A 13733-nucleotide genomic window follows, 5' to 3' on the forward strand; every position below is an offset into this window, starting at 1 on the left:
TCAGTAGAATACCATTTGAAATTGTGTCTGCTCCAGAAATTTTCCGAGAACAATGTCTCAAACTCAAGAAGGCATGGAAGGAGTAATACGGCATATGGATGACATACTTGTACATGGCTCCATGACAGAAGAGCAGGGCTGCAGAGTTAGAGCAGTCCTAATGGTCTTACAGGATGCAGGCTGTTATGGACAGGAGGAGAGTGTTAATTTAAACGGCACTAATTTCTCCTCTCAACACCTGTCTGTAAACAGAAAGGTGTTTTTGATTTGCTTCCCCCTTTGTATTGTGTATTGTATTGTGGTGGTGTATTTCCCAACCCCTCAGTTTTGGCGTTATCCAATTTTCTATTAATAGCCCCATAGCAAACTCAAAAGGCTGGTTTATTTGCACACACTCAATGTAGGAGGAGGGTAGCAATATTGTCTCCTTTTCACTCATACTGTAAAAGAGGGGTAGAGAAAAGAAAGATTTACATTGCAGAGACCACAGAGAAAAGAAATATTGTTTCACGTGGGCTCAGATTCCAGAATCAAAGTCCAATGAGGTATTCGTTCACGGAGGTTGCCGGTTAATTCACTTTCCCAGTGGTGTTGGCTTCACATGATGAGATAGGCACAGAGAGATGAATCAGTTTTGTGGGCGGGGGTACAGAAGTTCCAACTGAGGCAGTGCAGATGGTGCCAGGAGATCAACTTGGGCAGAGCCCCTTTTCGGTGAAGCTGCTTGTAGGATGATAAAAAGCAAACAGAGATCTTGCAGTACAGCAAGGCAATATAACTGGTTACACAAGCTAGCAGTCCATGTCATATGACACCCGCTTCTCCACATTGTCTTTGACAAGGGAAGTGTATCCCTTGTCTGGGCCCCCGAGATGCTTAAAGATCTCAACCATTAAGATTTGAAATGAAGGGTTTTTTATTTATTCATTCGTGGGATATGGGCGTCGCTGGCTACGCCAGCATTTATTGCCATTCCCAATTGCCCTTGAGAAGATGGCGGTGAGCTGCCTTCTTGAACCGCTGCAGTCCATGTGGTGTAGGTACACCCACAGTGCTATTAGGAAGGGAGTTCCAGGATTTTGACTCAGCGACAGTGAAGAAAGGAGTCAGGATGGTGAGTGACTTGGAGGGGAACTTCCAAGTGGTGGTGTTCCTATCTATCTGCTGCCCTTGTCCTTCCAGGTGGTAGTGGTTGTGGGTTTGGAAAGTGCTGTCTAAGAAGCCTTGGTGAATTCTGTAGTGCATCTTGTAGACGGTACACACTGCTGCTATTGTGCATCGGTGGTGGAGGGAGTGAATGTTTGTGGAAGGTCTGCCAATCAAGCGGGTGCCAATCAAACAGGCTGCTTTGTCCTGGATGGTGTCAAGCTTCTTGAGTGTTGTTGGAGCTGCACTCATCCAGGCAAGTGCAGAATATTCCACCAAACTCCTGACTTGTACATTGTAGATGGTGGGCAGGCTTTGGGGAGTCAGGAGATGAGTTACTCGCTGCAGTATTCTTAGCCTCTGACCTGCTCTTATAGCCACAGTATTTATTTGGCCAGATCAGTTCAGTTTCTGGTCAATGGTAACCCCCAGGATGTTGATAATGGGGGATTCAGAGATGGTAATGCCACTCAATGTCAAGGGGCGATGGTTAGATTCTCTCTTGTTGGAGGCGGTAATTGCCTGGCACTTATGTAGCACAAATGTTACTTGTCACTTGTCAGCCCAAACCTGGATATTGTCCAGGTCTTACTGCATTTGGACATGGACTGCTTCAGTATCTGAGGAGTAGCGAATGGTGCTGACATTGTGTAATAATCAGTGAACATCCGCACTTCTGTCCTTATGATGGAAGGAAGGTCATTGATGAAGTAGCTGAAGATGTTTGGGCTGAGGACACTACCCCGAGGAACTCCTGCAGTGATGTCCTGGAACCCAGGTGATTGACCTCCAACAATCACAACCATTTTCCTTTGTGCTAGGTATGAATCCAACCAGCAGAGAGTTTTCCCCCCCGATTCCCATTGACTCCAGTTTTGCTAGGGCTCCTTGATGCCACACCTGGTCAAATGCTGCCTTGATGTCAAGGGCAGTCACTGTCACCTCACCTTGGGAGTTCAGCTCTTTTGTCCATGTTTGAACCAAGGGTGTCATGAGGTCAGGAGCTGAGTGGTCCTGGCAGAACCCAAACTGAGCGTCAGTGAGCAGGTTATTGCTAAGCAAGTGCCGCTTGATAGCATTGTTGATGATCCCTTCCATCATCTTACCGACGTGGAGATACACCTTACTGATGTGGTGGAGAATAGACTGATGGGGTAGTAATTGGCTGGGTTGGATTTGTCCTGCTTTTGTTCCTCGTGTACAGGACATACCTGGGCAATTTCCCACATAGCCGGATAGATGCCAGTATTGTAACTGTAATGTAACAGCTTGGCTAGGGGCACAGCAAGTTCTGGAGCACAAGTCTTCAGTACCATTGTCGGAATATTGCCCGGGTCCATAGCCTTTGCAGTATCCAGTGCCTTCAGCCATTTCTTTATATCATGTGGAGTGATTCGAATTGGCTGAAAACTGGCATCTGCGTTACTGGGGACTTCCGGAGGAGAGTGAGATGGATCATCCACTCGACATTTCTGGCTGAAGACTGCAGCAAGTGCTTCAGCCTTATCTTTTGCACTGATGTGCTGGGCTCCTCCATCATTGAGGATGGGGATACTTGTGGAGCCTCCTCCTCCAGTGAGTTGTTTAATTGTCCACCACCATTCACGACTGGATGTGGCAGGACTACAGAGCTTAGGTCTGATCCATTGGTTGTGAAATCACTTAGCTCTGTCTATCATTTGATGCTTATGCTGTTTGGCATACAAGTAGTCCTGTGTTGTAGCTTCACCAAGTTGGCACCTCATTTTTAGGTATGCCTGGTGCTGCTCCTGGCATGCCCTCCTGCACTCTTCATGGAAGCAGGGTTTATCCCCCAGTTTAGTGGTAATGGGGATATGCTGGGCCATGAGGTTACAGATTCTGTTTGAGTACAATTGTGCTGCTGGTAATGGCCCACAGTGCCTCATGGTTGTGGGGCTCTTTGTCTCGGCAGATGAGTAGACTCCGGTTGGTCAACCTGGGTTATGAAATGTAGGTGGCCTTTGTATTGAGTTGCCTTTGTATTTGGTCTGTGCATCCCACAGGGGGATTGTTAGTGTCTCTTCAAAGATGAGAAGGTGCAAGTTTCTTCGATACTACCTGATTGCTCCACCAACAGTGGTGCTTTTGAAAAGATTAAACAACTTCTAATCTTCTCTGAAAATTTGGCACATTATGACCCAGAACTATTGACCATAGTAGCAGTAAATGCATCATCAACAGGTCTGGGAGCAGTATTATTTCAAGTGCAGAGAGACGGCAAACATAGACCTGTTCACTATGCCTCAAGTTCATTATCACAAACAGAACAAAGGTACGCCACAATCGAAAAAGAAGCATTGGCAGCAACATGGATGTGCGAAACATTCTCAGACGACATTATGGGATTGCGGTTCAAATTGAAACGACCATAAGCCACTAGTCACTCTTCTGAACATGAAAGAAATTCCAAAGATACCGCCCAGAATAAAGTGGATCAGATTAATGTGACTCCATAACAGAGTATTTTCAAGGGAAGTATCGAATGGCAGCAGAGACACTGTTACTGATACCATCAGGAGGAAACAACAATAGGATTTACACTTCATCAAGGAGGTGGAAGCATATACATCCCTAATTACTCAATTAATTACTTACCAGCTACTGCAAAATAGTTACAGTGAATGAAACAAGCACATCAGCAAGATGACAAATGTCTCCAGATAAGAGAATATTGTCTGGAAGGATGTCCAGGCTATATCCCCAGCAATCCAGTACTACACCAGTACTTTGAACAGCACAACCACCTCAGTGTGATTGACGATTTACTAGTCTTCATGGGAGTACAGTCATACCAAGAGCACTTCAACTTGATGTTCTTCAAAGACTTCACCAAGGTCATTTAGGGATAGCAAAATGAGAGCCCAGGATCTGGCGGCTGGCATTACTCGTTCTATCGAATAAATTATTTCTAATTGTCTTATGCATGCAGTAAACAGCCAAGAACAAAAAGAGCCACTATCATCTTCTACTTTCAAGGCTTTGGGAGCGCCTGGGAATGGATTTATTTGATTTTCAGGGGAAAACATTCCTTATTGTCATTGATTGCTACTCAAGGCAGATTGAAATGAACAGATTGCATGGTATCATGGAGGAAGCAGTCATTCAATCACTGAAGAGAATTGATGCAATACATGGTATTCCAGACATTGTAGTGTCTGACAACGGGCTGCAATTTGCTTATGAGTTATTCCAAAATTTTGCAAAGGAATACGGATTTGTTCACGTAATCAGGTCACTTAGTTATTCTCAAGCAAATGGAGAAGCTGAGAGAGGTGTATGAACCATCAAAGGTATACCGAAGATGAATGAAGACCTTTATTTAGTTCTTCTGAGTTACCGAACCTCACCACAACATTTTGCTGCTGTGCCTGTTTTACTTCCTGTAACTATTTTTGCAGTAGCTGGTAAATGTTGAGTAATTAAGGATGTCTATGCTTCCACTACAAAATGGTTTCTCATGATCAGATATGGGAAGGAGAATGCGAACACAATTCTATTTCTGACACAGAAACTTAAACTTTAAGGGAAGACTGTGGTGTAGTTGTAATGTTGCTGGACTTGTGATCCAGAGGCCCAGGCTAATGCTCTAGGGACATGGGTTCAAATCCACTATAGCAGCTAGTGGAATTTAAATTCAATTAAAAAAAAAAATCTGGAATTGAAAGTTAGTCTCAGTAATGGTGACTACAAAACTATCACTGATTGTCATAAAAACCCATCTGGTTCACTAATGTCCTTTAGGGAAGGAAATCTGCCATCCTTACTTGGTCTGGTCTACAGGTGACTCCAGACCCACAGCAATGTGGTTGACTGGCCTCTGAAATGCTCCAGCAAGCCATCAGTTCAAGTGCAATTAGGGATGGGTAACAAATGCTGACCCTGCCAGTGACGCTCACATCACAGGAAAGAATAAATAAAAAAAACCAATATCACCACAAATGACCATGAGAGGGTAAAACAACATGGGGGAAAACAGAAACAAATAGGCTTGTCATTTTAACCACAGGCACAGAGCATGTGAGTTACCAGTGCTGAAGCCTGGGGAATGAGTATGGGCACAATGCCAAAAGAGAAAAGGAACAATTATCAAAAGAACTCACAACCGAGATCATACAAGATTCAGACGGACCAGGGTACCATAAGGCGAAACCACAGTGCTTTAATATCCTTGAAATGAGTTATGAGCCTGGACCAGGTATCCCCAGCTTTTTGGTAAAATCTGGTTAGGGACCAATAATTTTTTGTTTAAAGGAGACAAAGTTTGAGATTCAAGACACATGTTAAGAGAAGAAAGCCACAAAATTCCACAGATTTTGAACAAAAATAGACTTTACTATACAAGATCAGAAAGATAGAACAATTTACAATATCTATCTTATACTCTAACATGCGGACTTAATATGAGGTACATCTGAATTAAAAGGCAAACTACGATCAAACACAGTGGATGGACCACCTGGCACCGACCTAGGCACCAAAAACAACAATGGCAAACCCTGCCCTGTCCACCCTGCAAAGTCCTCCTTACTAACATAAGGGAACTTGTGTCAAAATTGGGAGAGCTGTCTCACACACTAGTCAAGCAACAGCCTGATATGCTCATCCTCACCGAATCATAGCTTACAGACAATGTCCCAGACACCACCGTCACCATCCCTGGGAATGTCTGTCCCACCAGCAGGACAGAGCCAGCAGAGGTGGTAGCACAGTGGTAAACAGTCGGGAGGGAGTTGCCCTGGGAGTCTCATGGCATCAGGTCAAACATGGGCAAGGAAACCTCCTGCTGAGTACCATGTACCTCCACCCCTCAGCTGATGAATCAGTGCTCCTTCATGTTGAACACCACTTGGAGGAAGCACTGAGGGTGGTAAGGGCACAGAGTGTACTCTGGGTGGGAGACTTCAATATCCATCACCAAGAGATGCTCCAGGGCACCACCACAGACCGAGCTGGCTGAGTCCTAAAGGACTTAACTGTTATATACTGGGTCTGCAGCAGGTGCTGAGGGAACCAACAAAGGGGAAACACCTACTTGATCTCATCTCACCAACTTGCCTGCTGCAGGTGCATCTGTCCATGACAGTGTCGTTAGGAGTGACCACCGCACAGTCCTTGTGGAGACAAAGTCCAGTCTTCACATTCAGGATACCCTCCATTGTGTTGTGTGGCATTACCACTGTGCTAAATGGGATCGGTTTTGAACAGATCTAGCAACTTAAGGCTGGGCATCTATGAGGTGCTGTGGGCCATCAGCAGCAGCAGAATTGTACTCAAATGCAATTTGTAACCTCATGCCCGGCATATTCCCAACTTCAGCATTACCGCCAAGCTAGGGGATCAACACATGTTCAATGAAGAGTGTAGGAGGGCATGCCTGAAGCAGCACCAGGCATACCTAAAAATGAGGTGTCAACTTGGTGAAGCTACAACACAGAACTACTTGCATGCCAAACAGCATCAGCAGCAATGGATAGACTGAGCTAAGCAATTCCACAACCAACAGATCAGATCTAAGCTCTGCAGTGCTGCCACATCCAGTTGTGAATGGTGGTGGACAATTGAACAACTCACTGGAGGAGAAGACTCCACAAATATCCCCATCCTCAATGATGGAGGAGCACAGCACATCAGTGCAAAAGATAAGGCTGAAACAATCCCAACAATCTTCAGCCAAAATTGTCAAGTGGATGATCCATCTCGGCCTCCTCCAAAAGTCCCCAGCATCACAGATGCCAGTCTTCAGCCAATTTGATTCATTCTACATGATATCAAGAAATGGCTGAAGGCACTGGATACTGCAAGGGCTATGGGTCCTGACAATATTCTGGCGATAATACTGAAGACTGGTGCTCCAGAACTGGCCAGAGCCCTAGCCAAGCTGTTTCAGTACAGCTACAACACTGGCATCTATCTGGTAATGTGGAAAATTGCCCAGGAATGTCCTGTAAACAAAGAAAAAGCAGAACAAATCAAACTGGCCAAAAGTGTCCCATCAGTCTATTCTCCATCATCAGTGAAGTGATGGAAGGGGTCATCAACAGTGCTATCAAGCGGCACTTGCACAGCAATAACCTGCTCACTGACACTCAATTTGGGTTCCTCCAGGGTCACTCAGCTTCTGACTGCATTACAGCCTTGGTTCAAACACGGACAAAAGAGCTCAACTCCAGAGGCGAGGTGACAGTGACTGCCCTTGACATCAAGGCAGCATTTGACTAGGTGCGGCATCACAGAGCCCTAGCAAAACTGGAGTCAATGAGAATCAGGGGAAAACTCTCTGCTGCCTAGCACAAAGGAAAATGGTTGTGGTTGTTGGAGGTCAGTCATCTCAGTTCCAGGGCATCACTACAGGAGTTCCCCAGCGTGGTGTCCTCGGCCCAACCATCTTCGGCTGCTTCATCAATGACCTTCCTTCCATCATAAGGTCAGAAGAGGGGATGTTCACTGATTATTGCACAATGTTCAGCACCATTCGCGACTCCTCAGACACTGAAGCAGTCCATGTCCAAATGCAGTAAGACCTGGACAACATCCAGGCTTGGGCTGACAAGTGTCAAGTAACATTTGTGCCACACAAGTGTCAGGCAATGACCATCTCCAACAAGTGAGAATCCAACCATCGCCCCTTGACATTCAACCTCATTACCATCGCTGAATCCACCACTATCAACATCCTGCGGGTTACCATTGACCAGGAACTGAACTGGACTAGCCATATAAATACTATGGCTACAAGAGGAGGTCAGAACCTAGGAATCGTGCCACGAGTAACCCACCTCTTGACTCCCCAAAGCCTGTCCATCATCTACAAGGCACATGTCAGGAGTATGATGCAATATTCCCCACTTGACTGGATGAGTGCAGCTCCAACAACACTCAAGAAGCTTGACACCGCCCACGACAAAGCAACCCACTTGATTGGCAACCCTTCCACAAACATTCATTCCCTGTACCACCGATGCACAGTGGCAGCAGTGTGTACCATCTACAAGATGCACTGTGGTGACTCACCAAGGCTCCTTAGGCAGCACCTTTCAAACTCACGTCCGCTACCATCTAGAAGGACAAAGGCAGCAGAAACATGGGAACACCACCACCTGAATGTTCCCCTCCAAATCACTCACCATTCTGACTTGGAAATATATCACCGTTTCTTCACTGTCACTGGGTCAAAATCCTTGAACTCCCTCCCACAGTACTATGGGTGTGCCCACAGGGACTGCAGCTGCTCAAGAGGCAGCACACCACCACCTTTTCAAGGGGAATTAGCGATGGGCAATAAATGCTGGCCTAGCCAGTGACACCCACATCCTGTAAAGGAATAAACAAAAACTGCACAATAAACAACAGATGTGACCAAGATAGATTCCATGGATTTCTCAGTAACCCACCCAGACATCAGTAAACTCTGTGAGTCAACCAATCTCATTGAAATGCTCTCTCTCTCATGACGGATTCCAGTTTTCCCCTTTGAAGTTCTTGCCTTGGAATCCTCTCCAAAAGTCACTCCAATTTGGACAGTGTCAATGAGAGCCCACCTCGCAGAGCCTCAGCCTTGTCTCCTGATGCTCTGTTCTGCTGGATTTCTGAGACTGCACTCAGCACCAACTCATAAGCACAACTTCAGCTCTTCGGCCACACCGAGCACAACACGACTGCTCCAAAGGGGTACCTTTGCCGCAACGGTCTGCAGCATGGAGTCACCAACGTTTTGCTGCTTCCTTCGATTGCCAGGGCTTCTCCTGAGCCCACACCACTTAAAGTCTGCCACCCACAGCCCTTTTTCTGCTTGGATCGTCTTTCTCCGTTCCTCTTCTTTCTTAACTGGGACCACTCCCTGTCCCCTGTATGAGACTCTTCTCAACTATGGAACCCTGCTCCCCATCATCTGACTGAGATTTTCATGCCATTTCTTTTATTTTCTCTTTTTACTCTGGCACGCCGCTGTCAGGATGGTCAAGCGCTTTAACTGCCAGATTGAGCATGTGCCGCCCGCTCCCAGCCCGCACATGTGCAAAACTCCCAAGGCCTGTCGGAACTTGTCGCTTCCGGACTCCACTCCAGAATCAGGTAAGTTTGGAGTTCTGAACAGAAGAAAGCCAACAGAAACTTCAACTTACTGCTCAGATCCTGAAGAGAAGGAAGAAGAAAAAAGACAAAGCTCTACAGCCATCCAGGAGAAGAACACCCACACTGAAAGAAGGGAGACTACGGATTGTCCTCAACCTCAGAAAGAGATCAGAACATCATCGGGGAGTTGGTCAAGGCACCTCAGAGAGTAACCCTGTGAAATGTAAGACTAAGGGGAGATATGGGAGGATGTAAATATGACAGGGATAAAGACTTGGGGGAGGGGATATGTAGATTAAATGGCGATGTAAAGACGATGTACCACTACATGATTGAGTAACAGACATCTTGAGGGAGGAGGCATTCCAATCTCATGCAGAGGTCCCAATATGTACATAGTAGCTGTAAATAAAGAGTAATGGCTTTAAGAAACTACAGCCTCGAGCAACTTACTTTGGGAGAGTAGACAAGCCCCACAGAACCCAGAACACATGAAGAAACAATAACTGTTTTAAAATTGTCCAACAGAGGAATTCTATGGGAATGTATGAACTAATATGCAAGCAAAGGAAATTGCTCCCCCTCCTTCAAGTGGAATTTTTTTTCTGTCTGTGAAAATTATTTTAAACCAGTAGCCATCTATTCCTTAGACTGAAGAAATGTTCTCCATGAGTCATATGGCTCTCAGTTCAAACCTGTGTGCTGCTTAATGCTTTTTATTAAAAAGAGCACAGTTGTGTAGCATTCACAAATAAAAGATTCATGTGACAAAGGGCAACCGATTAAAACCACAACACAATGTTCTGGTGCAGACACAAAGGGTGTAAGTTTCTAAGATTCTATTAACAAATAGCAGCAAACCTCAGGCAAAAGTTCACATCAACCTGAAAACTGTGTCCGGATGATTACCAGCACCAAAAGCAATTCAAATGGACTGCAAATTTATTCAGACAGCAGAGATTTTAAATGCAAATTGTCAATCTATTATAGTCCATTTTGAATTAGTAAATTCTCTCATCTATTGCTGTAATCTGAAGCAATGGTTTCTGAATGGGGTATACCCATTGTAGTCAGGGAACACAATACTTTTACTTTGAAACTTCTGCCTTTCTGAAACTGTAAACCCCTGGACAGGTTAGACTTGATATCTTCTTTTGAAAGTGTAGAGGAAAAGGTGAGATACGACAGCAGATTACCTTTTATTAATGGCTGCCCATGAAACATTAATGTTATCTGTCATCAGTTCCACCTTCCTGGTATTGTCCATTGCGTAATCCCGCAAAAGCTTGCATGCAAGGTCATTGGCCATGTCTACAATTATCTGCCACTGCTGCAGCTCCATCATGAATTGCTGAAAAAAATAAAAAGTATTTCTGATATTATACAGGAAACAATTCATTAAAGCTAAGGAGGGGGGAGATTTAGTATGCGCCAGACTCATCGTTTACACTCAAATTACTGGTGAAATTTTGTGCTCCCCAATATAGTTTTTCTCCTTTGCAATGGTTGCAAGCTTACTCCTGTGCTATAGACAGTGCAATGCTAATTTTGCTCAGCTTGAACAAAAACAGGGGTTTAACAACAGCGCTATCCCTAATCCTTGTAATGCAGCTTTTTTTGATGAACGTCTATGACTAACTTACTTCAGTCTAGAAGCAGAAACTACTGAACTAACAAATTATTCACCTCTAGTGCAGGGTTTTCTATTAACTGCTTCTTCATATGTCTCACAGCACACACTACTGTTAGAATCACACTGTTCATTGTTAACAATGTATGAAATTTAAATAATATTCCAATCGGCTTTCAACATGATATAATTAATCTCTTTCTCATACCACCCCCCTCCCCCCAGCGTAAAATCGACCCTCCTCCTATATTTCTGACTGTACCTATTTTTATATACCGGACAAATCTTCCCTATGTTTTGCTTTCAAAGGTCTACTCCCTTGTGCAACAACCCTGCCAGTCACACTTTTATTGTGAGACTTTTGCAGCCAAGAACAGGTCTGTGTCACCTTCAGATTCAACTATTCCAAAGCTCTCCTGCTCAGCCTCCCACTCTCCATAAACTATTCCACACCAAGTTACCCTTGCTCATCATCCTCATTCTCACGGATAAATGTTGGCTTCCTGTTCCCAGAGGCCTCAATTTTTAAAAATTCATTCACGGGATGTGGGCATCACTGGCTAGGTCAGCATTTATTGCCCATTCCTAATTGCCCTTAAGAATGTATTCATCATTTTTAAATCCTCCAAAGTTTTGCCCTTTCCTATCTCTGAAACCTACTCTAGTACAACAGTCCCAAACTCTCCATTCTGCTGTCTCCAGCTTCTCGTGCAGATTTAGTGGGGGTGAAATGCAGCCCACTTTACACTCCGCCTAATATTTTTTCCCATTCAATGGGTGATTTGCTATTGCACGTGTTGTGCTAGTGCCAAAGACCATTTCAACTCCAATGTTTGTATCATCTGTCTGAACTATGAGTCTGTACCTCAATAGGCAGGAAAATGAATCATCTTCCTTTCTGTCCCTGCTCTCAGTGTAATTAAGTACACTAAAGAAGTAAAGCAGTTCACAATTTTCCTATTTACATAGCAATGTGCCACACAAGGCTGGTGATTTGGGTTCAGCTGATTTATATTATTCCAATTAGGTAAATTGTGTCAAAGCAGCAATAAGCAAAATAGAGTAACAACCAAAATCTCATTCATAGAAACCAAAAAAAGTCTTTGATTGGAGATGACAATTCTCTCTTTCTGTCACATGCAGTTTATTTTTGTTGCCATGTAAATTGTATAGAATTTGGTCCAAGAATAGAAATTACAGAACAGCTTTCATGTCAAAATAAAAGTTTTAAACATTTGGCAGACTGAAATAGTTCCTGAATGACGAGCACGTATGCTTTTTAACAAAGCCCTCTATTTCTCATTGCTCTACTGTTTGATTTCAAACAATGTCATTTATATGGGACAGTGTACTATGTCAGTGACCCAGTTCAGGATGACAACAAGGGAAATAAAACTACAAATATATATTTTCCCAAAAGATGCATGCCATTTATTTCTAAGGGGAAAAAAAATCAGGACATAAATCACGGTGTCGGAAGTGACCTTCTGGGAAAGATACTAACGTTCACAGAACTCCTAACAATGCAAAAACACAAAAGAATGCACAAGAATTAGGAGCAGGAATAGGCCATTTGGCCTCTTGAGCCTGTTCCACCATTAGATAACATCATGAGTTGATTGTGGCCTGAACCCCACTTTCCTGTTTGCCCCTCAGAACCCTTTACCCTCTTGCTGATCAATAATCTATCTACTTTTCAGTGTAGTGTTTTAAACACTATGTTAAATAAATAAATGAGTGTGGTATTGAACAATATTCATAACAATACGGACTAGACAACCTCAGCTTTGATCCAGGGTTTGTGCTAACTCAGGTAGAATGGCAGTGGGGTATGACAATGGCCCTTGGTATCATTGACTGAAAAGTCTGGATATGAGCAACAGATGAGAACAGAGTTTAGCTTGGCTATGATGTCTTCGATGTTGGTAGTTCCTGTTTTTTTCCGTATTGTCTCATGTATAAATAATGGCTATGAAGGGGAAGTACAGGAGGGTAGCTGATGCCCATGTAGCTGTATGCCAACATCAAGTGCCTCTTTAAGAACGCAGGAAAATTGGGAACATTCTTTGTACAGTGTAAATACTAAAACTAGGTGGATAAGTAGAGGGGAATTATACATTATTCCATGTAACAGAGATAACAGCTCAAGCCACAAGAACAAAACAAAAATTTGAGCAGCTGCAAAGCTGGCAGTATCAGTGAATTGCCATCTGCAACCACTGGCACCTGGCACCTATTAACTGTCTCTATGCTTTATGCCGTGTCAGTGCCAAACAAAACATGGCTATGCTGTAGGGCTGAGAGAGTGTAACAATCATGCAACTTCACTTTGAATTTTAATACCATCGAGCATCCCATTGCTATAGCAACTATGGTTCTACTTTTCTATTCAATACAGGAGAAGAAAGACTCCTGTGACAATTCAAAACTTAATTATGAATTTCTAACAATGTTAATTTTCACAAAATAACTTTAAACTTAACATGTATTTGCAAACAGATAATGGAGTTGGTTGAAAACAATTCCACAGCAGGTTGCCACTGAGCAATTGAGGGTTTTAATTTATTGGAAAGTTTTTATTAAAAGATACTCAACCTCAAAACCCATTAGCACTGGACACGATCCACCTGATTGTAAACACTCAAATGTCACAAAAAAGTGAAGGAAATGCTGTGAAAGGCGGTTCTTAATGCATTCTCACTAGATGGCAGCATGATAATGCTAGAGCCCAATCTCTAACTCCCACTCTTACTCTGTGCCAAGAATGGTGCCTTGCAAAATTTACTCTTGTAACAATACCATCAACAGCATTGTAACACTTTGTTTTTCTCTCAAAACTGATTTGCAATTAAACACTTAGGCTGTA

The 13733-nt window shown here is 43.7% G+C and overlaps 1 protein-coding gene across 6 annotated transcripts in view; it reads right to left on the reverse strand.

The window, feature by feature from the left end:
- dmd (dystrophin) overlaps positions 1-13733 on the reverse strand; it is a 1945510-nt gene that overhangs the window by 365704 nt on the left and 1566073 nt on the right. For all 6 annotated transcript variants that reach the window (XM_078559857.1, XM_078559853.1, XM_078559852.1 and 3 more), the window contains exon 53: positions 10434-10588. In XM_078559857.1, coding sequence (XP_078415983.1) covers positions 10434-10588 — 155 coding nt within the window. The remainder of the gene's footprint in view (positions 1-10433; positions 10589-13733) is intronic.

This window comes from Cetorhinus maximus, chromosome 16 (assembly GCF_964194155.1).
Source record: "Cetorhinus maximus chromosome 16, sCetMax3.hap1.1, whole genome shotgun sequence".
NCBI lineage: Eukaryota > Metazoa > Chordata > Chondrichthyes > Lamniformes > Cetorhinidae > Cetorhinus > Cetorhinus maximus.